Raw genomic sequence first — 25800 nt, forward strand, 5'->3', positions numbered from 1 at the left:
TTATAATGTGACATATGTTAAAAATACTTGTAACAATATTTTTTGTATATAAAACATTTATGAATCAAAGCAGTGGGTCCTGTCCTTTGAGTGTGTGTGTGTGTGTGTGTGTGTGTGTGTGTGTGTGTGTGTGTGTGTGTGTGTGTGTGTTACAAAAACTTCATATAATAAGGAATATGCACTCTAATCAAATTTAAAGATGTCTTGTCTAACTAATTTCTGGAATAATTTTGAACACTGGGTCATTATTGAAAATAATCATATGGACTATCCATAAAAATGCTCATATAAAATACACAAACAAACTCAAATTCAATAAAGGTGTGTCAATGCAACTCTTAATGAAAGAATAAAAAACCACATTCAGACGACATTTTGAGTGTGGTCAACAGATTTATTTACCTTACATCTTCATCAACACAGTTACAGTACCGACATGACGTTACGCATATTTTGTTTGTTTTAGCACTTGCAAAACTCTCTCTGTACGGTTTCCATAAAATATGAAAATAATATTTTTAGGGCTATCAGCAATAATCTACATTCATTCAGTACTAGTCTGGTGAGGATAACATTCACTGCATAATAATAAACAAGAATATTATGTAATACTGCATTTCATTTGAAACACCACGTTCTTGACACAAATATTGATTGTCTTAAATAATCCGATATAGACAGAATATAGATTTTATTTTGCTGTTATAAAATAATTATTCTTCCATCCAATATTTTCTGGAAATAAATAAGAAATTAAGACATACATAGTTAGAGGAATGTTTTTTAAAGTGTGAATGTTCATTGCAAACATGTCAAGGAGGGAAGAGACATCCAGTGACCAATGCATGTAAACCAAGCTATCAAAACACTAATGAAACTTCATTCATGAACAAATAATTCAATAAGCTTCCATGTGTAAATATGACTAATATTGGAATGCATAATGTGGTAACTTAAAGGTCCATTATTTCTAATAAATGTGGTTGACTGTCATGACAAATATATGCATAGGAAAAATATGGGAATAAATGGTCAAACATTTACTTTCCTTCACCATCATCAGATTACCATTATTCATCTGAAATAGTCATTATTTAACATAAACACATTACCTCATCGTGATCCATACTAACTGCCGTCTCTCGTTCATTCGCTTTCTGTGAGGACACGGAGAGTGGTTAGGTGACACTGCATCAACTCATTGCAATCAGGTGTGTGTGACACTGACTGGCGTTAGTTGATGCAGTGTCACAGGCCACTCTCACGGAGCCGAAAAGAGTCCGGTGCCCTCACACTTTCAACACACGGACATGCACTATATTGCGCCCTAACCATTTGACACTCGCACGCCCGGCACAAGCTAGAAAACAGCTTTACAACAGCGGGCGTCGTAAAAATACTACCGCTTTTGTCCAAAGGGGCCGCCAATGGGCAAGTTACTCGTAGTGGTTTTAAAGGTGCACTGTGTAACTTTGGGTGTGTCAGAGAAGTGAACATTTTCTATGTTATATTCTCACAATTTAATAAACAAACTTTCCACACAGGAAAATATGATCCCTGGAACACTGTTTGAAGTTAGAAAGCCTCCTGACAAGTTACTGTTTCACTGTTGTTGTTTACAGTGGCTAATCAACACTGATTTGGCGTTATGGAGGTACCATGTTGTGTCATTTCCTGGGTTATGATTGGCTGTTGCTCTCGGCCTGTGTGTGGTCGCGGGACGTCCCGTTGCTCTGTTGAGACTGTAGGCGATCGGGGAGAAGCACCTCCACTGTAAAGCTGATTCTTTTGGCCTGGAAGATGCTGTAGGTGTTGTCAAACCTCAAAACATCTGAAGAAGAAAAACACAATCGGATATTTAGTATAACTATAAAGGTCCATCTACAAATAATCAAAATATAATTCAAAAAGTTAATTCAAAAAGTGAAACTTTCATATATTCTAGATTAATTACACATATAGTGAATATGTCAGGCCTTTCTTTGAATTTCATTTTGATGATTTCGGCTTACAGCTCATAATAATAAAAAAGAAATGCAGTATCTCAAAATATAAGAATATTACTTATAACTGTTTAAAAAAAGGAATTTCACAATACAGATATATCAACCTTCTGAATAGTATTTTTATTCTAGAAAAATTTCACTTCATGTGTAATGAATCAAGAATATATGAAAGTTTCCATTTCTATATAAAATTACTGGAAGAAATTTGCTTTTAATATTCAATATTTTTTTAGATGCACCATTATATTCTGCTGTATCTGATGTTCACACTGATATGATAAAAGTTAACTCACAGACTCCGGGGCGTTCACAGGTGAGCGATCCGTCCTCGGGCACTAGGTGAGAGTTGTAGCGCTGGTTGGGAACCACTTCCTCCATCTGAGCTGCTTTATGCCGTTCACCCATTTTGGCTTTTATAAAAACCCCAAAACCAATGTCTGCATTCTCACTGGCAAACTGCCACCTATGGAGATGAAAAAGAATGTTTTAATTATTTAAACATTGCTTTACTGATTTATTTTTGTGAATTTCCTATTGCCTCATTATTAAGGGCATTGAATAGGTATTTTAACAGGTAAAACAACTTACTTTGGTCCTTGAAAGGCCTTAAAAAATGTAATTCTATAGATAATAAATGTATATAATTATTATTCTTTTATCAAAAGAGGTTTTTTCAATGCGATACCTGCATACACTCCTTTTTATTACTCAGTTATGAAAAGTGTGGTTGGTTTTGTTAAAACAATGTAAATGCACAAATTTGTTAATCTCTAAAATGACTTGAATAACTCTTTTAACCATTTTCTGCGGCTGACCTGAGAACACAGCCGGGGAAGAGGATCTCGTAGTCGAGCTGTTGGGAGGAACCTCGACTGACGCTCAGACACTGCTCGTAGTCCACCTTCACATGGTCCCGCACGTAGTACGAGGGAGGGACCGGCCCCACGTGGTTTATCTGACGATCGGACAGGCACAGAGTTAAGTTATGGGGGTACAATAGTTTAAAAAAAAATATTAAAATAAAAAAAATTGAGAGGTAGAAAAAATGTGGGGGGGAAAAAACACTTACTGTGATTCTTACATTGTCTGAATGCTTGTAATTGTACATATTTTTCACAAAGAAAGTGAGCAATTTTTTTTCTCTTTTCTACTTTTCTGTTTATTCACATCTATCAAATAAAAACCAAACTGTTTGGTGTGCAGTACAGTACAGGAACCAACCAAGAGAGGGCAGTGACTCCTCATGTGAGCTCAGGAAAGTGGGATGAATGTAATTTAGTTAATCCAACAGGTGACAAGTAGCATAGTACATGCAGAGTCAATTAATTCACACACACACACACTCTCTCTCTCTCTCTCTCTCTCTCTCTCTCTCTCTCTCTCTCTCTCTCTCTCACTTTCTTACACAGCCACCCACCCACTTTGACTAAGAGAATACTGTTTAATTCCTTCAGACAGACCTGTATGTGATATGAGCATTATTCTAAGGGAAGTCAAAAGTCATCTCAAACCACTTCTCTAAAATTCTTGCAGAAATGTCAAAACTAACAGAACGGTTATTGGGCAAACTGCCTCTGAAAAAAAGAAGAAAGCATTACCTAAAGAAGTGAACACACATTGTCATACAGTCCTTAACAAATGTATTCTTGACATCATTTGTGCAGAGATTTAACTAAATCTGAGGAACCAAAACCCTCACATACAAAATGCAAAAGGCAAAATAACCAAAATGTGATGTTAAAGATGTTCTTCAAAACAAATTTCCTAAAATACTAATCTACTATTTTCATTAAAATAACTCAGATCCTTCAACCTAACCAAAATAAATACAGTAAAATGTGTAAGACACACAGCTAACTAACTAACTATCTAAAAAAAAAAAATTAAAACATAATACAAATGTTCAGCCTTGAATCTTGAATGCAGCCGAAATGAGTGTTCCTCAAGTCTCCTGGGGCCAATTATTTATCTACAGAAACAGTGACAAACGTAGAGTCAGTCTATGAAGAGTGTTGTGTCTAATACTGGACTGTAGTGTCACTACTAAAGCTGCTGTTCTCCATACTACACCGACTACCTGCTCATACATTTCAGCTTTGAAGGCCTCTCTGTGCTTGAAGTGATTTGCCATTTCTACGCAGCGAGGCAGGATGCAGCAGGGACTAAGTGAGTGAATCAAGTCATAAGTCGAGACAAAAAATATTTGTGTTTTTTTGAAGCACTGGTCAATAATTTTTTGGGCTATTTTGCTGTCTTCTTTAGAATAAATAGGAAGTCCGAAGTGTTACATGTAGGTTTTTTATACTAAACTTTGTCTGTTTGCATCTGTACATTTTCTTATTAAAAACATGCACATATATTTTTGTATTAATAAAATGAAAAAAGTCTTAATCTAAAATCTGTAAATTAAAACATTTAAAAAAGATTTTAACTCTTAACTTTTTTCAAACATTTAGATTGTTTTTAGGTTTTGATTTTAACATGGCAGAGAGATACTGTGTCACTGTGTCAGCGGCTGTATTGATTCATTCTGTTGTGGACAGCCGCTCACTCTGTGTTTGTCATTGACCTGCTGTGATTATTCATGTGTAATACGATCCTAAGCACAGCCAGTGTCGGCAGCGTTAACATTTCATGATACGGTGTTTGAGAGAAAACATCTCATCCAATGTGAATGTGACGTAGCATTAGATTATTTCTTTGTAAAGGCAAATTCATATTTATCTTATTTTACTGTATATTCTGCTCTGCCAGACAGGAAAAACTAGTGGGATGGAAACTCAAACAAAACCTAGTTTGCAAGTCAAATGTAAATCCACATCTCAGGTGCACACAGTATGCATATGAGCAAGACTTTTTACTCTCACAAAGGTACACACATAGTTTTTTTCTAAATAGCTTGATACAGTATAACTAGTATTGGAGTAGTATTTTTCTATGATGTAAATTGTCTGTTTTAGTTTAGGAATTTCAAATTGATATTTTGAAGAATGGAGGTAGGACTTGATAAGCCCTATCACTTTTTTTTTTTAAGATTATATTTTGGCATTTTCAAGCTTTATTAGGTAGTACAGAGTTGAGGTGGGGAGACAGAGAGAGGGAGGGATGACCTGCAGTAAAGGTCCACGGGTCAGATTTGAGCTCGCAACCACTGCAACGAAGGCCGGAGCCAATATGGTGCGCGGTCTATCCACTACGCCACCGGAGCGCCCCGAGCCCTATCACTTTTCGAATGTGAGTTTTACAAAAATCATTATTTAATTTTTTATTTATTTTTTTAATTCTTCATGATAAATCTTCATTCATCCATCCATTCACTGACCAAAGCAAAGCTGTGAGCTGCAGACCTACATGAGCACAGGATTCAAAGCAGAGAGAAAAGTACAGGACAATGCAAATTGATTTAAATGAAACTATTCCAAAGCAAGCGTATATATAGTTGGCTGCCTGATTTATCCAACTCTACAGGAGGGCTGATGGCTGACGTTGGAATCAGACTAGTTTCCATTGCAGAACTTGTCGGCACTTCTGTTTTACAAACGTTGTGAAAAAGCAAAGTTGCCTCATGGTCTTCAAAACAACCGCCTGTAGGGCGTGGCAGTGATAATTGTATATATTTACTTTCGGTCTAATTATAGGGGAGAATGGGGGAATGTGAGCCATCGGGTAATGTGAGACACTCCCTGTATCTAGGCAATGGAACACATTTTTGGTCATGTGAGATATATGTTTTCAAGTCTCTCTCATTTCCCCTTGGCCATGAAAGAGAGGACCTCATGGCGATGTTGTAAGCATGTTTTTTTCACAAAAAATTATTTTTTGCATGTAAAAGTACATTTTCTTGCTGTCAACTTAATCGATTGTTGTGCAAATTGATTCAGGTAGAAAAACTTCTATCATACATGTTGATGAACTACCAACATATGAAACCATGTGATGATGATAACTGAAGATTAGCCTTATTTTCTGAGAGAGGTAGTTTTTTCTCAAATTGTGGCAGTGGGGTAAAGTGAGACAAATGCTGTGGGGTAAAGTGAGACAGTGTCTGTGCCCTCTTTTAATGAATTCATTATATTTGTGGTAGCAAGGAGACTAGTTTGAATAAGACAAAAGACAATGTGGGCTGGAGGTGGGGGTTGATGGTTGAAGGGGTGTCAGCAAGGGCATGGTTTAGCATGTGTGTATGTGGGGGACAGGAGAGTGACCTTTAACACCAATAGACTTTAAGTAATATGTCTTTATTCAATGAATGATCCCAATAAAAAAATTAAGAAAAATATTAATCAAAGACTCAAAAGATGGAAAATGACAGCTTGGTCTAGCCCTGTGTTCAGAGTCCCAGGCTGTTCTAGCTGGTTCTGATTGTTCTTTGCTCTGACCCCCAGACACTAGCTGGCTCTAAGGGTCCTGTGTGCTGACCCCCAGACTGTGTTTTAATCAAACTGGTTCTATCTGTCATTTGAATGTTAATTATTGAATATGAATTATATGGTGTATTTGATCAGAGTTACTTTCAAGTGTTTAGAAAATGTTTTTCTTAATTGACCAAACCCCATGATTCTGTTACTCGTCCGACATTAGTTTTGGAATATTTGGTTTTCAAGCAAGCTGTCAGGATTGTAACTGTTACATTTGTTGTTATGGTAGTTTCAGAGTGGAAAAAGTAAGCGGATCAGTTTACATTTCTCTGGTCTGTCTCAGTTTACCCCACAGCTGGGGTAAACTGAGACACAAGACAACTTTTTTTTAAACAATCATATTTTCACTGCCCTTTGTCTTGAAAAAAATCTGCTAATGCCCTTTTCTAGGAAACATCCTGAATTAATGGGAAATGTGTACATTTGACTGATAATTAATTCAGCTCCCTTAGAGGGAAGCAAATGTAAAAAGTGTCTCACATTACCCCGTTCTCCCCTTTTGTGTGAGTAAAATTATACGAAAAGTTGAAGAAAATTTCTTGTTTCTTAATTTTTTTTTACATTTTCTGTTATATATATATTCTTAACTTGCTTTTACTTTTCTTTTTTAATTTATGCATAAGGTACACACCAGCAGACCAAGGCAAACTCCTTAAATGTGTAAACTATCTTTGCAATAAACCCAATTCTGATTTGGAAGTCACTTACAATAAATCTAATGGGAACATATGTCCTCAGGAAAGTATAATTGAATTAATAATCAACTCACATCTGCAACAGAAACTGGTCTTCTCCAGCCCGTCACTAGCCCACCTTAGTGCCAGTAGAACAGCACCCACTCATGGTGGTGCATAGGGGTGCAACAATACACAAATTCATACCGAACTGTCACAATACTTTACAGGCTATTCCAGAGGTGAACTGCGATTTAATTTGAAACACCTGCAGAGTTGCTGACAGTTAAGTTAACAAATGTTTAACTGTTATTGTTTAACTGTTTAACAAATTAAATCATGTTCCGTATCACAAACAAACAGTTTTTTGCATTTTTTCCTCTTAACTGAGAACCGAACCGAACCGAACCGAATTGTGATTTCAAAGCCGAGGTAAAATACCGAACTGTTACTTTTGTGTACCGTTACACCCCTAGTAGAGCAGTTTGGATGCCGATGTATTGACTCACTTTGGTCCGACAGCGAGGGTCTCCGTCGGGATCGGTCCGCTTGCCTCCGTACATCGCCGGCAGCTCCTCCGCATCGATGTACTTCAGTAAAACCTCCTGCCAGTTCGCTGCCCAAACCAGACAAACAACAAAACTTACTCTCTTGTTCAATTCATTTCACAACTCAAAACACATCTGTTTAGATTAGCATACCCATCGTAACTTCAACCCTGATTTGATATATTTTAAATATTTTTAAATAGTGACTAGTGAAAGGGTTGATTTAAAACCTAAAAAAATAATACAACAATCAGGGCAAATAGAGTTTAAAACTATATCGATTTTTGGATATGCCAATATGATACTGATATTACGAAAAAAAATCTATAAATGTATATATATTTTGAACAGTTGTGTATGTGTGTTCCAGTAGTGTCTCACCCCCGAGGATGTTGATCTTCTGTCTGGTGTTCTCACTCAGGAAGTGTTTGATGAGGTTGAAGGCCACGGGGAAGAGTTTAGGGGCTGCAGGAGGAAAACTACAAGCTGTTATTATTATGAAAAAAAAGATGGAGTCAATTCATTTCTGCCTACTGTAAATTTGAACTGGTGGTAGGTTTTACTGTAAAAAGTATTCATTCACCTCTGATGACAAACAGCCTTTTCAAGCCTTCTGGGTAGTTTTCTTCAAACATCTGGAGGATCTGGTTATACAGAAGAAACATACAAGTGTTTGTTTGTGTGTGTGTGTGTGTGTGTGTGTGTGTGTGTGTGTGTGTGTGTGTGTGTGTGTGTGTGTGTGTGTTTGCGTGTTTGCATGTGTGTGTACCTCTCCGTATGTTTCTATGGCGGGCTTCCATAAGTGTTTCAGCCCCAGACCTTCGACATCGTAGATCATGGTGATTCCCTCCACGTTTTTCCCGAGCTGGTGGGGAAAATTTTAAACAACAAAAATCATTTGTGAATCTAGGAAATTAGGTCTATGGTTTATTATTGATATCAGACAAGTGCGTAGGTTTCATTTCAACATTGGGCCGGGGGGGAGGGGGGGGTTACAGTTTAAGCAGGGGTCTAGGGGGTGTCAAACACTTAATTTCCTGTATTTTGATGACATTTTATGCTCCAATTTGTGCCTTTTCTGCATCCATTCATGGATTTGAAATGTGTATATTTAAGTGGACCCGGTTTGAGTCCAGCCTGGGTTGTTCTCTGCCCCATTTCATATCTGCCTCTCCATACAAGTAAGAAGAATATATAAATGTTTCGACCCCCTGAACTGTTGGACGTAAAACCATAAATCTAGGCCTATGGTGTCAGGTGTGAACAGGACCTCTCACCCTATCAGACTGCATGTTGCTCTCCTGCTGCAGCACCTCACAGTCTCTGATCTTGGACTTGATGAAGTCTTGTTTTGAGGCGGACATGAAGAGGCCTTTGGGGTCCACCGGCCCGATCACGTCATACCAGATGGGGTTCCCCTCTCTGTCGTAACCACACATCCCTCCAGACAGGTACTTCTCTATCACCTGCACACAGCACTCAGTTTAGATCTAAAACCACTGCTGTACAACATTTATTTGAGAAAAAGGTTGATTTTTATTATTATTATCATTATTTATTTTTTACCTCTGGTGGACGCCAGTCACTGATTATTGCGTCTACTTTCATCTGTCTCCTGAACTCCAAATGCTGGAAGAGAAACACACAGAGATGGATGCATGACGAGCCAAAACGTACATTTTGTTCTTAAAAACATGCCAAAATGCATTTTTAAGACCTGCAAAGTATTTTTTTGATTTTTAAAATAAAAAAAAAGGCTGTATCCAAAATCTTCTTTGTAAAAACTTTAGACACTAATTCTGTATGTTGTACAAATGATTATCCCACATTCAGATTTTTGTTTTTCAAAGAGATGCAAATGTAAGCATAACAAATTAGATATTGCCATACTCTGCATATTCATTCAAACATTTCTTTTTTTTTCAGTAATCAACTGGCAAAGTTTCATGATATCTATAAGTTAAAAATGTTAACCTGTTATCCTTTAATAATAAAAAAAAGTGCATTCAAATTTTGGATTTTTATTCACTTCCTTAATACTAAACCACACACTGATGTGTGGCAGATCGGGACAAGCACAAAGCAGAGATTTAAATGGATTAGCGGGTTCCAGACTGTAGGTGAAGTAAAACCTGCTCCCTCAGCAGGAAGGGGATCAGTCATGTACACACACACACACACACACACACACACACACACACACACACACACACACACACACACACACACACACACACACAAACACACACAAACACACACACAAAAGAGATATTCTAATTGGCTCAGAAGTTTGATATCTATCTTTTCAGCATGTAAAATGTATCAAACTCAAAATGACAATATATTTTATTTGGATTGATAAACATGCCCATAACTCTTTTCAGATGTTTACTATCATGCAACTAACTCCCCAAATTACAAAAAAAATTATAATAATTGCGCTTGACGCTTCTCCATGTAGCACTTACATGTGGCACTTTGTAGTTTGGTTTATTTGAAGCTATAGTACTGACGTGATTATTGTTGTTCTGAGTTTGTACCTTCATGGTTGAATGCACTTAATGGAAGTCGCTTTGGATAAAATAGTCAGCTAAATGAAATGTAATGTAATACACTGTTAGAAGGGTGTGGATTTGTGTTTACAGGGGCCTTTAAACCAACGTCCAAATGGTACAGGCCAGAAAACATAGAGTAATGTGAAGAGTGAATATTTTTCTCTGAGGATTTTTGGGTTAAGAGCAAACCAGCGCTAAAAGCAAATGTAAAGTTGAATCAGTTAGTGCAGCTTGACATTCACTGGTGGTAAAAAGCCTAACACACACACACACACACACACACACAAACACACACACACACACAAACACACACACACAAACACACACACACAAACACACACACACACACACACACACACACACACACACACACACACACACACACACACACACACACACACACACACACACACACACACACACACACAAACCCTTGAAGGCCCTTTTATCTACTGGATATCTATTCGCCACGCTGCGATGACTCAGTTTCCCCACAGCCAAGCGTTAACACACTGTGCTCCTTCCTAATCTACAGCCACTCCTCAACAGACAGACAGGCGGAGACAAGTCATTTAGGCTTTCACTTCAGCACACACACACTCACACAGGCATACAGGCAAACACTTACACACACACACACACACACACACACACACACACACACACTTACACAGGCAAACACTCTCTCACACACACACACACACACACACACACACACAGAAACTTTTTTGCGTTTTATTGCGTTTTTTTTTATACAAGCGTGACAAGTGCAGGGACCATATCAATTAAAGTTGAATGTGTTACCTTTCGCAGCATGGCCTCAGACTTCTGGATATTGAAGTTTCGGGCTGAGAAAGAATAAAGAGAAAACGACAAAAAAATGAGTCATAGGGCATAGAGAAACTATAAGAAAATAGAAAAAAGACGTGTGTAAGATATGTGCAATATACAGTACTACATTATACAACAGTTAGTTCCGGCAGAGTAATTTTATTGGAAGATAGACATTCCATGAGTGCTGATATAAAGCACAACATCACTGGGACTGTTAACCAAATGTATCCCTCCGCCGCTTTACATTTGTTTTAATGACCCTTCCTGTCGTTATCTGGGATGAAAAAAAAACTTTGAACCGCAAAGATAGTCAGATTTCCACAAATATATACATTTAAATGAATAACTGATGGTCGGCATGCCAACTGAAGGTGCATTAGACATAACTAATGTAAGATCATTTAAAAAAACAAAATGTAAAAACAGAGAAGTTACAAGAAAAATATACATAATAAATGCATTTTTTACACCTTAAATAATGTATTGTTATATCACATTTTGCAGCAGTTTCTTAACTGTTTGATTTCAAAACTAAACGAAAACAAGTGCAATCTTATAAAAGTGTATCTTAAATTGTATAATTTCTATTTATAGCCTCTGTGAATGAACTTGTTTGTTGTCACAAGTATTAAACGTCAGTATAAAAACCACTGATCCTGAGCACAGTTGACCCACTGTCTTGTGTCTAAAGGTGAAGTACAACTTACTGCAGCAGTGGATTAACACAGTGAACCTAATGCTGTAGCCTGTCACTGTAACTAGGACACTGCACTGAGGGCACACACATGCAGTACACACATGCACACACAAACACACACACAGATACAGACACACGTAAACACAAATATAAATACACACTCACCTACAGAAGGCAAGGCAAGGCAAGTTTATTTATATAGCACAATTCAAACACAAGGCCACTCAAAGTGCTTTGAACACACACATGCAGGCACGCATTCACGCATGCACACACACACAACACACACACACACACACACACACACACACACACACACACACACACACACACACACACACACACACACACACACACACACACAGGAACCAAGGAGATTTTGGCACATGTATTATTCTAAGCCTATTTCAAATAGGTGTTACCTCACTCCAATGGATAATAACAGTGGTGTTGCATGTTTGAACCCCTTTAACTACCAATAATATGCACAGCGCTGGGTGGAGTGAGGGGTGGATCTCCTGGCAGGATGTCTGTGAGACGATGTAAAGGTGTAGAATGAACATTTCTTTGTTCTGAAGGTCATATACGACCCAGTGTTCGTTTTATCTATAGTGTATATATTGTTTTTATTTGACCAAAAAAACGCAATTATTTATATTTGTTTTTAAACAGGTGGTTAGTCCAGAGTCTTTTTCTCTATACTTCTATTATTATTTTTCAATTTTTTTTGGTTTAACATCACAGCAGTAAAAGTTGGTGAAGTTGTTTGAGGTGCACACAAATGTCACTTTTGGGTGTAATGTTGGTAGGCCTATAACTAATCGCAACCTCTCAAATTTCCTTCATCTCCTTTGTCTAAGCATCCTGTGAAGGTTGTGTCCATAGGAATGAACGGGGGACCTGAATGGGTTAGACATGGCCATTGAGAGCAAGCTTTCTTTTACAAGGACGGACGCCCTGATTGAATTACATATGTAAAGCCTACAATGGCACACTACAGCGTACAAGGACAAAACTTACATACTAGCGCACAAAAAAAAATTACCTATTGCATACAACACATGTACACATGAGACAACAGCAAAGCCAATTTCTATTTTCAATCTCAGTTTGAACATGATGATTTTCAAGAACCAAATAGTCAAGTGCATTGTGAGATTGTCCTGTGGTTAAAAAGATATTTAAGATACTGATTTAAAAACAAAATGTAATTCAGATTTCCCCGCCTAGTTCACTGTCTCTTTTATCTTAAGTTGTGATGGAGGTTGATAATGTTCCTGATACGTTATCTCATTATCTGATAACATTTCACCATGATCCTGCCCTTTATACACTACCTCACACTTTACACAGCACACTGGGCCAGTTTCAAGGAACTTAAAGGAACTTTGTGACCGTGTTGTAGTCTTTTAAAAGATCGTCAGAATTGTAACAGCAACTAACAAAACAACAAAGTAAAACAAGTGTGAATAGTATTTTCTTATGCCCCCGTAGGTATTTAGATATTAGATAGATAGATAGATAGATAGATAGATAGATAGATAGATAGATAGATAGATAGATAGATAGATAGATAGATAGATAGATAGATAGATAGATAGATAGATAGATAGATAGATAGATAGATAGATAGATAGATAGATAGATAGATAGATAGATAGATAGATAGATAGATAGATAGATAGATAATTAGATATACTTTATTCACCCCCAAAGGGAAATTGCATTATTTAATAATCTAATAATAAAAAATCATAGAAAATCTCAAATAAAATTGTATTAAAAATGTGTATGTCATGTTGATTGGTTACCTTGAATATAAAAATGTAAAAATAAAATGAAAAATTGTCTTGCAACTTAAAACTGGATTTGTGCCAGCTGCTCAGTGAACTCTGGTACATTATGTGAACTACAGTGTAACACTTGTTCATACTTTGACATGGAAGATAGATAGGTAAAGGACATTTAGATAGATAAATGTCCTTTACCCTGGCTGTTATCTCTTATATAATATATTATATATTAAGGTGCAGCTCCAAAGAGATACATAGTCACTTAAAGATACATGTATTTCTGGCTGTAGTGAGTCAACTTAGGGCAATGTTTGGTTTAGTTGGTTACACTTATAAGAGAAAGCCTTGAGATTGAATTGATTTATTTCTAAAGTACAGGGGCCAATCCGAATAGTCCAATCTCCTAATCTATAATCCTCCTTTCCTATACCTTAACCCGTAAACGTCATTGGGGTTAAGGAGATATGAAAGGTGCTTCCTATCAAACATAGGAAAAGACAGCACTGTTTCAAATGAATTCGACTCCACTTTTCCTAACCGACGTCATTGCGCGATGGCGAGTATTGCTGACGTGAGTCACTAGCGTGAAACTACACTAGCGTTCGTTTGATCCATGCGTTCTTTTCATATTGATTTTAATCAGGTGGTCGCCAACAGAGTGAGAATCACTGGCATATATCCCAATTCACATGTGGAATAAAAAGAGGCTACACTTATGTTGATGTTGAAATTAACTGCCCCCAGTAACTTCATTAAATGTGAAGTTGGTATTTTATTTTCTTATGGTGTAAATTATGTGCTACGAAAATAACTATTATGATGTTGGTCTTTTATGAGTTCTCCTATTATCTTTATGGGGGATGGGGGGATATTGTGTTTTAGCCGATCTTCCTCTCTTCTCTTCCTCTCTTCTCCTCTGTTTTACCTCTCGTTCGTATTCGTGTAGAGTCGGTAAACTCCGGCGGTGGCCTGTTGCTTTAAATCTTGCCGCCGTAAAGGATTATGGGATACCACTATCTCCTTTCCTTTCGCATAGGTTGGTCCGGAGTAACCTATGCTAAAGGAGGGTTAAAGGATGAATCGAGGCTCCTTTCCTATGCCTTTCCTAAGCATTTTGAGAATTCAAATCACCTATCCGCCGAGTACTTCCGGGTCATCTCGATAGGAAAGGAAATTTCCTATGCAAAAAAGACTATTCGGATTGGCCCCTGGACTCTGTTTTGATTCTATGGGAGAGTCAGGGTCGAACTGGACATGTGAATTGAAGACATTTGTGTGTGTGTGTGTGTGTGTGTGTGTGTGTGTGTGTGTGTGTGTGTGTGTGTGTGTGTGTGTGTGTGTGTGTGTGTGTGTGTGTGTGTGTGTGTGTGTGTGTGTGTGTGTGTGTGTGTGTGTGTGTGTTTGCAGTGGCTTGGAGGGCAAGACAAAGTTCCCTCTACGGAATTATAAAATATATCTAATCTAATCTAATTAAGTTTATCTTATCTTATCTCATCCGTCGGACAATTTAAAAGTTTCGATATCTTTTTATATTTGACCTGCAACTTCACTTGAATTGTGAAACCTTTACTGTACATGGGAACACAGAAAGCAAAATATATTATTAGTTTATCAGTTGAGAAATGTGTACAAACGTACAGAGCCACTTCCTGTTTAACTCAGGGCATAAAGGTCATAAACTGTTGTAGCTTAGTTATAGTCATCTGAAATCAGTTCCTAAAACCATTACAGGTGGACTCAGCGATTCTGGAGAGCGTGTGTTGTCAAAATCACTTTTTTGTCAAATCATCGTGAATATCTCCTTATGATCCGCTGCCTGTCTGTACTGTGTGTGCGCTGAAAAAGAAAATCCAGTGCTAATACACAGCCTAGGCTCTGTAAATGGACATGTTGCTTTCTACAGTGGCCCCCTTGCTTTAGATTTATTATCTTATAATTATCATCATGATAATCTTGATTATTATCACATAGTTTGTCTAAGGGTGTCTGTGGAATGGGTGGTAGCTGTGCTGTAATGTTTGCTTTCCTCCCCTTGACCTCAGTTTGAACTCAAATCATCTTTACATTCACGTTGAAAGGGAAAATAACTTGCATCATTCGGAGCGTGTATTAGCCAAACAGGGCCTCATTGTTTGTGCTTGGAGCTGAGACATTGGGCATTTCACAACAGCTATGGTCACTTGGTAAGGCTTGGTTAAAACGGGAACAATACACCCATTGCTGCCACCCTGAACGTGTTATGAAATTATTTTCTAAGGTTAAAGCTATAGTGCGTAACTTCTGTCACCTCCATGAGGAGTTCTGAGAAATAACAGCAACACTTTCGGCGTATCTAGACAAGGTAAACTTTCTCTGATCGCACATGGATTTTATACCATCTGCCCTACGACGTCCAGGTTTTTTTCTTAGCAGTAGAATCAACAACTGAAACATTTCTTGGGCTCTTCTTGGGATCTTTCTTGAGCTACTGCGCCAGTTTCGGGGGGGAGGTTTCGCACTATAGCAATAACTTAAACCGAGGAGAGCAGCAGCCATCGTAGTGTGCGCCTTTTAATGCAATTAGCTTTGGATTAGCCCAGATACACAGATTGCCACAAGACCTCTGTAGCAGAACTAATCAGACACAAGACTGACACAGACTTTTATAAGACGTTTTGTAATACCACATAAAGAACACACAGAGAATATAATAAATCAAAATGCCATTATCGTTATCCATTTAGAGATGAGATTCCTTCTATAAGTGCCTATCCACTATCTACAATCAAACAAAGTTTTTTTCTATTATGTCTGTTTTTTTTTAAATTATCTATCTATCTATCTATCTATCTATCTATCTATCTATCTATCTATCTATCTATCTATCTATCTATCTATCTATCTATCTATCTATCTATCTATCTAGGTAAAGTATAAGAATATGATGGAAAAAAAGTAGGAAAGATAAATGTTGAATTGTTTCAGTACTTCCTGACCGTTTGACCAATCTCTTCTATTGAATTAATGACTTGAATGAACTGGACTGAGAAAGACCTGCACACATCCCATTAGTGTGAAAAGTAAAAGTTTCAGCATCGTGTTTTAAAACCAAGTGAGCGCCTGCAAACACACGTGGTGTTTACACGTGTTGCTTCACTTCCTGTCATGTAATAAACCACGGCAGCTTCTGCTTTTTTTCCGCACTAATATATAACGACAAAAGCAGATTGTCCCCATGACTACAAGATAAAAATCCAAAATGTATTATAAAGAGGAGTTTTCACTTTTTTCTCTGAGACAGACAGACAGACAGACAGACAGATACAGACAGACAGACAGATAGACAGATAGATAGAGAGATAGAGAGATAGATAGATAGATAGATAGATAGATAGATAGATAGATAGATAGATAGATAGATAGATAGATAGATAGATAGATAGATAGATAGATAGATAGATAGATAGATAGATAGATAGATAGATAGATAGATAGATAGATAGATAGATAGATAGATAGATAGATAGATAGATGGATGTCTGGTAAAAGCAGCAGGTGACTGCCTTTAGCATTTTTTTTAACAAACTTTATTGAAACATTCATAATTTTTAAACTCACCTCTGAGCCACCGTAACAGGAAGTGGTCATTCTGAGCAGGAAGTTGAGGAAGAATGTCTTGAATCTTCTCTCGAAACTGAGAAAAGAAAGATACATACAAATATGATTGATCAGTTTTGCGTAAAATTAGACAATACTAGAAAAAAACCTTTCAGGGAAATCCTTAACCTCATCTTAAACGTTACAGTTTTGACCCTGGAGGGAAAAATATACAACTGGACTTCTCTTTGTTTGACTCATTTGAGATACGTAGATTTTATTTTCCAATGTGGCTGGAGCATATGACTTGGTGACGAATTATTTTGCACGCTTTAAAGGCAGTGTTAAACAATGCGCGACTGTGAACAAGTTTTTCAGGACAGGAAAAACAAGTCCAGAGACAAAACAACATATGTCAGCACATTTTAAGTTTGCAAAACACAGAGGAGTAAGTGGACACTGTATGCCGAATAATCAGACAGTTTTTGACTTGACTTACGTAGCTACAGAGTAAAAGCAAAACTACAACTTAAAAATACCAGTAAAAGTCATGCATTCAACTTTTTCAGCAAGTACAAGTACAAAAGTATGAGCATCAAGATATAAGGTGCTACGAGGAACTTTTAAATATTTCTGAAACAGTCTCATGAGACCATCAGTGCAAAGAATGCTATTTTTATATAGTTTTAACAGCAGGAGTAGTAAAAAACACTACAGCTTTTGTCCAAAGGGGATGCAAGCATTAACACAAACTGAAAGCTCCTTGGAGCACCTTTAAAGTAGCTATCATACCAAACATAAAAGTACTCATTATGCACAATTTCAGAATAACATTTAGTATAATATTGGCTATAATCATTGATACGCCTACATTAATGCGTAAATACTTTATTCTTGCCACTGGTAAAGATGAGCTATTTTTTTAAGTTATTAGTATGTATTTATAAATTGATGGGTCAATTTGGGAGTCAATATGGAAATAGGCCTACAGGTTGTCATTTAATAGTGATAACAAGAAAGAGATAAAGCAGCTTTTAGCATCATATTTTCATAACACAAGCAATAGTATTATTATTATAATAATAACATGTTATTATATATTTTTTTAATTAATTATTTCGATTAGGCTATTGTTGTTGTGAAACGTACCTGTGCCAGTGCTTCAGTCTGTTTAGGACTGAGATCTCCAACTCTCCCACTCATGTCTGCTCGCGACCAGAAGATGTTCAGCGAAAGCGCTCGTGCAGTTGTGAAAATGAACAGACCATGGACTGCAGTGGGCCGATGGAACATACGCAGGGACTCAGATTGAAAACAGCAGCGTCACCGTTAAACCGTGACGATGGGCCGGTTATCCTCCGTCGTGTGTGTGTGTGTGTGTGTGTGTGTGTGTGTGAGAGTGTGTGTGTATGACAGCTGGCTGCAGGCTCCGGAGAGGAGAGGGAAGAGGGAGGAGGGAACATGTAAACACGACCCTCTCGCAGCAGCGCCCATTATTAAAAAAATGGTGCGACCAGCTGACTCTGCCAAAGATACAAGGAACGACAAGAGGATTACCCGCCACACCAAATCCTGCTCCTTTCACCGAGCTATCGTCTTTTCCACAATATTTTCTTAGCCTAATTGAACAGCATTGTGTCAATATTATAAACTACATAGGAAAATGCTACTTGGCCTTTTGATAAAATGTAAAATAATAATAATAACAATAATTAAAACAATAATTCTTGGCTTTTTAAAAATGAAAGAACGTTTATTTTAGCATGTTCGGTGGTCGGATGTCTACGTAGGCTAACTAGGCCTACGTATAATAGGCTACTGTAAGCTACTTAATTTGAATTCCTACATTTTATGAAGCCTGTAGGCGTAAGGGGACTAGACATAGACATTTCACACACATTTGATAGAAACTCGGGTGCTAAATGTAACGCACTTGCTATTTCTCTTTAAAACTCAAAATATCAGACTGTGACAATTAGGATTAACTCCTAATCCCTGTTATAGAAGTTAAATACCAGTTTGTATATTTTATACATCACTCTCATTGCAGCAGGGTGTGAGTCATGGCTTCAAAGCGGAGATGGAATAATGAGACAACATTCTTTCAAATGGATAGGCTAATTTCTTCTCTGGTTATAGGATAAATACACTTAACTGTCAAAAAAGGTTACTAACTGTAAATGAACGGAAATAAATTCAGAACAATTTAGGCTTGAATCGACATTTTCTTTCTTTATCTCAGTATGGCGTATTTTTACCTAAAATTACTATAGGCCTATATTATTGCATAACCTAGCCTATTTCCCGGTAGGCCTAATGCACCAGTTTTCAGCCTTGTGAGCAAGATAACAATCCTCCCGCTTCTTCCGTTTGTTGCCGGAAGCGGTCTTTGCTTGTTTACATTCTTCGAAGCTTATGTCTGGCCAACTGGCGGACAAAAAAAGGCTAGCTTGCATCTTTTCCCAAAATGACAGGTAACAGCTGATTTAGTTTGTTTATTTATTACAGTTTTGACAGCTGTATCTCCAGCTGTGTCATTGTTGCCATGGCTTCAGCTCGTTGCTGGTGCCGTTTGTTGTTAACCGGGTTACCGCTACTTTTGTTGCGGTGGTCGGGGCTGGTGGTCGGCGCGGACCAAGTCGCTCTAGTGGAGGTTTTCCTGGAGCAGCGGCCGGGCGTCAGTGCTTTGCTGCGGGGCGAGGTGGTGGGGGAGCCCGGTAGCGGTACTGGAACCTCCGAGCCCATGGACCAAGAGGGCCAAGAAGAGCTGGAGGGAGAGCTGGTGCTGGTGAGTAGGTCAGACTCAGACATAACAGGTGTTATGCAGAGTTCTGCATGCCTGCTGAAAACTGACTGCATGCACCTTAGCTGCAAGTGTATGGTGAATAACCTTAACACGTTATGTTTATAAACTGTGATATTTGGAGATTTTTTTTAAAAATTATATTACTTAGGCTACTCCTACACAATTGTCATCTTGTCTTTAAAAAAAAGTATAATTGCTATTGCACATAGGCCTATCTCTTCTTCTTATAATATTTTTTTATTGTTCATTTTCTATTTAAATATGTTTGGACTTGCCTAGTTATGTTCTCTATGATTTATGTTTTTTGTCTGTAGATTGTATGCAACATCAGAAGATGGTAAATTATGCAATATACACTCACCGGCCTCTTTATTGGGTACACCTGTTCTGAGGCTTATAAAAACAAAAAGCTAATCAGCCAATCACATAGCAGCAATTTAATGCATTTAGGCATTTAGACGTGGTCAGGACAATGTACTGAAGTCAAACCGAGCATCAGAATGGAGAAGAAAGGGGGTTTAGGTGACTTTGAACATGGCATGGTTGATGGTGCACGGCAGGATAGATCCATTCTTTCATGTTGTTTACGCCAAACTCTGAACCTGCCATCTGAATGTCGCAACTTATATCGAGAATCATCAGACCAGGCATGATTTTTCAATCTTCTATCGTCCAATATTGGTGATGCTGTGAGAATTGTAGCCTAATTTTCCTGTCTTTAGCTGACAGGAGTGGCACCCGGTGGGGTCTTCTGTTGCTGTAGCCCATCTGCTTCAAGGTTGGTCGTGTTTTGTGTTCAGAGATGGTATTCTGCATACCCTGGTTTTAATGAGTGGTTATTTGAGTTACTGTTGCCTTTCTATCATCTCGAACCAGTCTGCCCATCCTCCACTGACCTCTGACTTCAACAAGGAATTTTACGTCCACACAAATGCCACTCACTGCATATGTTTTTCTTTTACAGACCATTCTCTGTAAGCCCTAGAGATGGTTTAGAGTGAAAATCCCAGTAGATCAGCAGTTTCTGAAATACTCATACCAGCCCTCCTCGCACCCTCAACATTACCATGTTCAAAGTCACTTAAAACCCCTTTCTTCCCCATTCTGTTGCTCAGTTTTAAGTTCAATACGTTGTCCTGTCCAGGTCTACATGCCGAAATGCATAGAGTTGCTGACATGTGATTGGCTGATGAGTTATATGTGTTAACAAGAAAATGAACTACTGTACCTAATAAAGTGGCCGGTGAGCGTATAGGCTTACATAATAAAATAACATGTTAAAGGTCATATTAATAGACTATTAATTGTCGGTTTAGGTCCAGGATGAGGAGACGCAGGCCGAGGCTGACGTCATAGATCAGGAGCTGTGGATTGGCGTGGTTCCCGTGGAGATAGATGACAGCAAAGCCTCCACCGGAAACCAAGAGTCCTTCACCGATGCAATGGTTAATAAAGTAAGAACTCTAAATCTTATTCTTATACATATTTTAAAAGCATTTCTGCTAGTATGAAAGTCATTATAATGCTGCTCTTTGCCTATATGTAAAAAAGTGCTAAAGTACTTTGAGCACTTTGTACTGCTTTACTTGTACATCAACCTTGCCATTCATCCTTCTCTGTTACAGATGAAGCGAGCCTTGGTCCTCGGAGCGTCTGCGCTCATTATTCTGGCTCTCAACCAAAACCACCCAGTCAGTGAGGTAAACGCACACACTCAAATCTACATCTGTGTGGGCTTTTGCAGTTGCTATTTTGTGTGTGCGTGTGTGTGTGTTTAAACGCTGCCCGTTTCCTGCTGTAGATGGATCTGTCTCAGGTGCTGTCCAAGCCCATCATTGTGATCCAGACGTCTGAAAATGTCACCAAGCTGATTGGAGCGCTGCTGAGGTACAAACATATAGATAGTATATAAAAGAGTACACAACATTACTGTAAATATTATGATTGTTAGTTACTGCCAACATGGAAATTTTCACATTTACTTTTTTCCCTCTCAAATCACAAGAGTGGGTGTGCGCACTTGTACATCTATTTTTTTGTGTGTGAATTTGTACATGCATCTTTGTGAGGACCAGTTTTGGCTTTTAACCATTGGAGTGAGGAGGACAAGGGGCTAGGCTATGGAATGCATTATGTCAAATAATGTTCTCACAAGTATAGCCGTACAAATGTGTGAGTGTTAGTGTGTGTTATTTGCACTAAAATAACACTTTTTTTTTCTATTTAGGGGACTGCAAGCGACAGCAAAAATCACGTACAAGAGGATAGTGCCGGACGACCTGGTGAGCTCCTGTGTGTGTGTGTGTGTGTGTGTGTGTGTGTGTGTGTGTGTGTGTGTGTGTGTGTGTGTGTCTGTCAAGGTGAGTGAACAGGCTGAGCTGACTGTGTGTGTTGGTTGTTTGGGGCACTAGGGCGCGACCCTCACGCTGTGGTCCAGCTGTGGCCGCTCCAGAGGCGGGCGCTACGGGGAGTGGCAGGGAGTCATCTGTACGGGGGAGACCAACTCACAAGTCCAGGTGGGACTCACTCACTCACATAATGTACTTCTATGTTTGTGAGGACACTCATATACATAATGCATTCCCTAGCCCCTTACCCTAACCATCACAACTGTGTTAATTTGCATGTCCTCCTCTTCTGTAGTAGCTGAGTTGTGGTGTTGTGGCTACAGACTGATAAACATAGTTATATTTAAATGATATGAAAATTAAACACAGATGATAACGTGTGTGTGTGTGTGTGTGTGTGTGTGCGCGTGCATGCGCGTGTCTCTCTGGGGTGTGTGTGTGTTTGTGTGTGTGTTTACAGAAGTACCTGCAGCAGTTGTGGGACACAGTTCTCCTGGTGGCTCTGATCCTGAGCACAGGAGTCATCGTTCAGGCTCGCTGGCATTACCAGGACCGTCCGCCCAACGACGACATGGAGGTGCAACACTACACTCTATTCTCACTTTGCTTTCGATTTGGTCTTTTGTTTTCCTTTGCATGTGCTTTTTTACTTAATGTCTTTAAAATGTATCTTTCTTTGCTTCGCCCCTCCCCCCCCAAAACGCAAACCACCTAATCCCAATTTAGAATCCAGTACAGAGGTAGAGATCTTACTCTACTACATGTATCTGATATATTTAGTTAAATTGCAGATTCAGGCCAATACTAAATGTAGGCTATAGGTGGAATCGTTGATTCTGGAGAAAGTTTGTTGTCAAATTATCGCCTTTTATTACTACATTCAAAACTGAAATATTATTACGTTATTGGAAGTTATGTTATTTGCTTCTACAACATGTCATGTGATGTATTCCTCAGCTTCTTCCTAAACAGGACGTCCTGAAGACAATGTCCTCCCTGAAGACTAAAACCTATCGTAAGCCCAAACCGTGGTGTGACCCGTCTCAGTCGACAGAGACGGATAACTGTGCTGTCTGTCTGGAGCCGTTCAACAACAACCAGGTCAGACAACACCATATACACTCTACAAGTACTTAATTACATGAATATACTGCCACTGGTCTGCTCTATGCATTTTGTCACATTTTCAGATTTAAAAAGCGTTACACAATATATATGTATATAAATGTATACATTTTGTACAGCTCTTCTGTTAATTATTGAATTTCCATTTGTACTGTCAGTGGATGTGATGTAATTTGAATTTCCTAATGAATAAAAAAAAAAATAATAATAATAACCGCCACACACCATGTGATTGTGCATTATGTGCTTATTGTGTTGTGGCCTCAGTGTCTGCGGGTGCTTCCCTGTCGTCATGAATACCACAGAGACTGTGTGGACCCCTGGCTCCTGCTGCAGCACACCTGTCCTCTGTGCAAACGCAGCATCCTCAGTAAGTTCAAAACACAGCATAGTGCGCCGTAACATAAACACTTTTGTTGATTTTTGACTTTTAAATAATGTATTAACACCAGGCTGAAAAGCAGTGTCAGTCTCACTGTTAAATGTTTCAACCAAACATCACTGATGGGTGTGGTCAGATTAAGCGCTTCTGCACATTTAGCCACCCCCACTAGTGATGTCACAGTGTACTGAAATACACAGTTGAACGGTGTACAGTACTTTTTGATTAATCATTATCTCCATTAAAGTATAAAATCCAGTATAACATCTGAAGATATTTAGTTTGTTATCATCATAGTTGTAAGACTTCGAGGACTAGTACATATTTATTTTTAAGTAATTGGAACGAGGACATTTTGGGCAATTTTGCTCAATAACATATAACTTCTCACTCTCTCGGCGCTTCCTGTCTATACGATCAGTTTTTCAATAAAAGGCAAAAAAATCCCAAACAAAAGATCTAAATCAATTTACAACATTGTTCTAAGCACCCATACATCTACTGTTTCAAATGATCAGTTAATAAAAAATATATATATATATATTAATTCATAATGTTTTAAATTGAAATCTCACTCTCTCTCTTCTACTGTTTCAGCTCTAAATCTAAATGTCTCTCTCTCCTCTGACTTTCTACAGGCAGCGTGTGCAAAGACAGTTAACGTTCGTCACGCCAGCTCTGGGATCCAAATCTCGTCTCTTCTGTGACACTCCAATAATTTTTTTAAACCGACCTCACGCCTTCCTCCTTCCAGCAAAGGGTTATGGGAGAAAAATATAAGCTTCTCACAGCCGTCACTGTCCAGACTGTGGAATGGTCTGACATTCGGTAGTAAAAAAAACAATATACTATGACTATGTACTGTAGCGGTACTGTGGTGTGAACAGTACTTCTCCCTGGGATCATGTTACTGTTAACATTTTATATACTATCTATGGTTAAAAAAAAAATTTGTTTGAATTTTGATCTACAGCAGTGAAGATGTGACTTACGACGACCGTGTTTGTCCGCTTTGTTTATGTGTAAAACAGCTCAGCACCTTCGGCTTTTAAAAAGGTGCAGTCAGTGATTCTGGAGAACGCTTGTAGTCAAAATCAGTGAATATCTCTTGTCCATACTCTGTGCGCGCTGGTAAAACATCCACTGTTAATACACAGCCTCTGTAAACAGGCATGTTGCTACCCTTTGTTTACATATCAGTTAACAGAGCCTAGGCGGACTAGTAATACTGGATTTTTTTCCCCAGCTCACAGTACATACAGGCAGCGAGCGGATCGTGAGGAGATATTCACTGACTTTGACAAAGTGATGTAGACAACAAGCTTTCTCTACCTTTTTTAAAATCGGAAAACACTGAAAACCGGAGCGTGTCAGTATTTTCTGCATGGCCATTCAATGCTTTATTACGTCAAGCATGGACGTATTAATCGAATGACCAGTGTCAATGTTCACATTAGGTCCAAATGATGTCAAACAGCCACTTTAAAGTGGAGTTAAAATGTGTCCAAACTCATTCTTTGCTATTCGATATTAATTGTAGAGGTAGTCGTTGAGACGTAGCTGTGCTACTGTTGCCAGCAGAACACGTGTAAAACCTTTTTTTGTACTTGTCCTCAACTTGCCTTATAACGTAAGAGTGAAAGAAACCCAAACCACAAACAAACCTCCTGAACCATATTATTTAGACTTGAGTTAAGTATGTTACATTTGCCAATCAAGCTGCACTGTTTTAAACATTTAGCAATAGAGATGTTAAAAGATGTTAGGTTGAACATTTTGTAGAGGCCATATATAGGCTCAGTTCAATTTTCCTTATTTGATATTTTTTTTACGTACATGGTTTGTGTGAAGAAATCAATAATAGTTTGACTGCAAACTCAAAACAGAAACCCATCTCATACATCACGTGAAACTAGTTCTCTTATTCCTGACGTACGGCTGCACAGGCAATACTAATAATTGCAATTTTGTACATAAACATTCATTTTAATCTGGTACAGAGAAAAGAAAATTGGTAAGATTTTTATTTTTAAGGTAT

The 25800-nt window shown here is 38.2% G+C and overlaps 2 protein-coding genes across 2 annotated transcripts; one reads left to right on the top strand and one right to left on the bottom strand.

Moving 5' to 3' along the window:
- Positions 1 to 436: 436 nt before the first annotated feature.
- Positions 437 to 18461, bottom strand: LOC307264675 (SEC14-like protein 2). The gene is made up of 12 exons (XM_080046138.1): positions 18251 to 18461; positions 17123 to 17198; positions 11006 to 11049; positions 9213 to 9275; positions 8924 to 9112; positions 8416 to 8511; positions 8230 to 8290; positions 8028 to 8111; positions 7608 to 7714; positions 2822 to 2961; positions 2300 to 2469; positions 437 to 1831 (listed from the first exon to the last, which is right to left on the bottom strand). The coding sequence occupies exons 1-12, from the start codon at positions 18392 to 18394 to the stop codon at positions 1680 to 1682; spliced, it is 1326 nt and encodes a 441-aa protein (XP_079902264.1). The 5' UTR covers positions 18395 to 18461; the 3' UTR covers positions 437 to 1679.
- Positions 18462 to 19646: 1185 nt separating this feature from the next.
- rnf215 (ring finger protein 215) lies at positions 19647 to 24423 on the top strand (the record flags this gene model as incomplete). The annotated part of the gene is made up of 10 exons (XM_080048541.1): positions 19647 to 19889; positions 21224 to 21361; positions 21533 to 21607; positions 21709 to 21794; positions 22135 to 22189; positions 22319 to 22423; positions 22716 to 22832; positions 23213 to 23356; positions 23648 to 23750; positions 24401 to 24423. The coding sequence occupies 10 exons, from the start codon at positions 19647 to 19649 to the stop codon at positions 24421 to 24423; spliced, it is 1089 nt and encodes a 362-aa protein (XP_079904667.1).
- Positions 24424 to 25800: the final 1377 nt, after the last annotated feature.

Source organism: Ammodytes marinus, assembly GCF_949987685.1.
Source record: "Ammodytes marinus genome assembly, chromosome: 2".
NCBI lineage: Eukaryota > Metazoa > Chordata > Actinopteri > Uranoscopiformes > Ammodytidae > Ammodytes > Ammodytes marinus.

Excerpts from the sequence above, each read along its gene's own strand:
- LOC307264675 (XM_080046138.1), bottom strand. The coding sequence starts at position 18,394 with ATGTTCCATCGGCCCACTGCAGTCCATGGTCTGTTCATTTTCACAACT. Across the intron at positions 8,512-8,923 it reads GCAACATGCAGTCTGATAGG|CTCGGGAAAAACGTGGAGGG; the intron begins GTGAGAGGTCCT and ends TTTCCCCACCAG. Across the intron at positions 1,832-2,299 it reads CTGTGAACGCCCCGGAGTCT|ATGTTTTGAGGTTTGACAAC; the intron begins GTGAGTTAACTT and ends TTTCTTCTTCAG.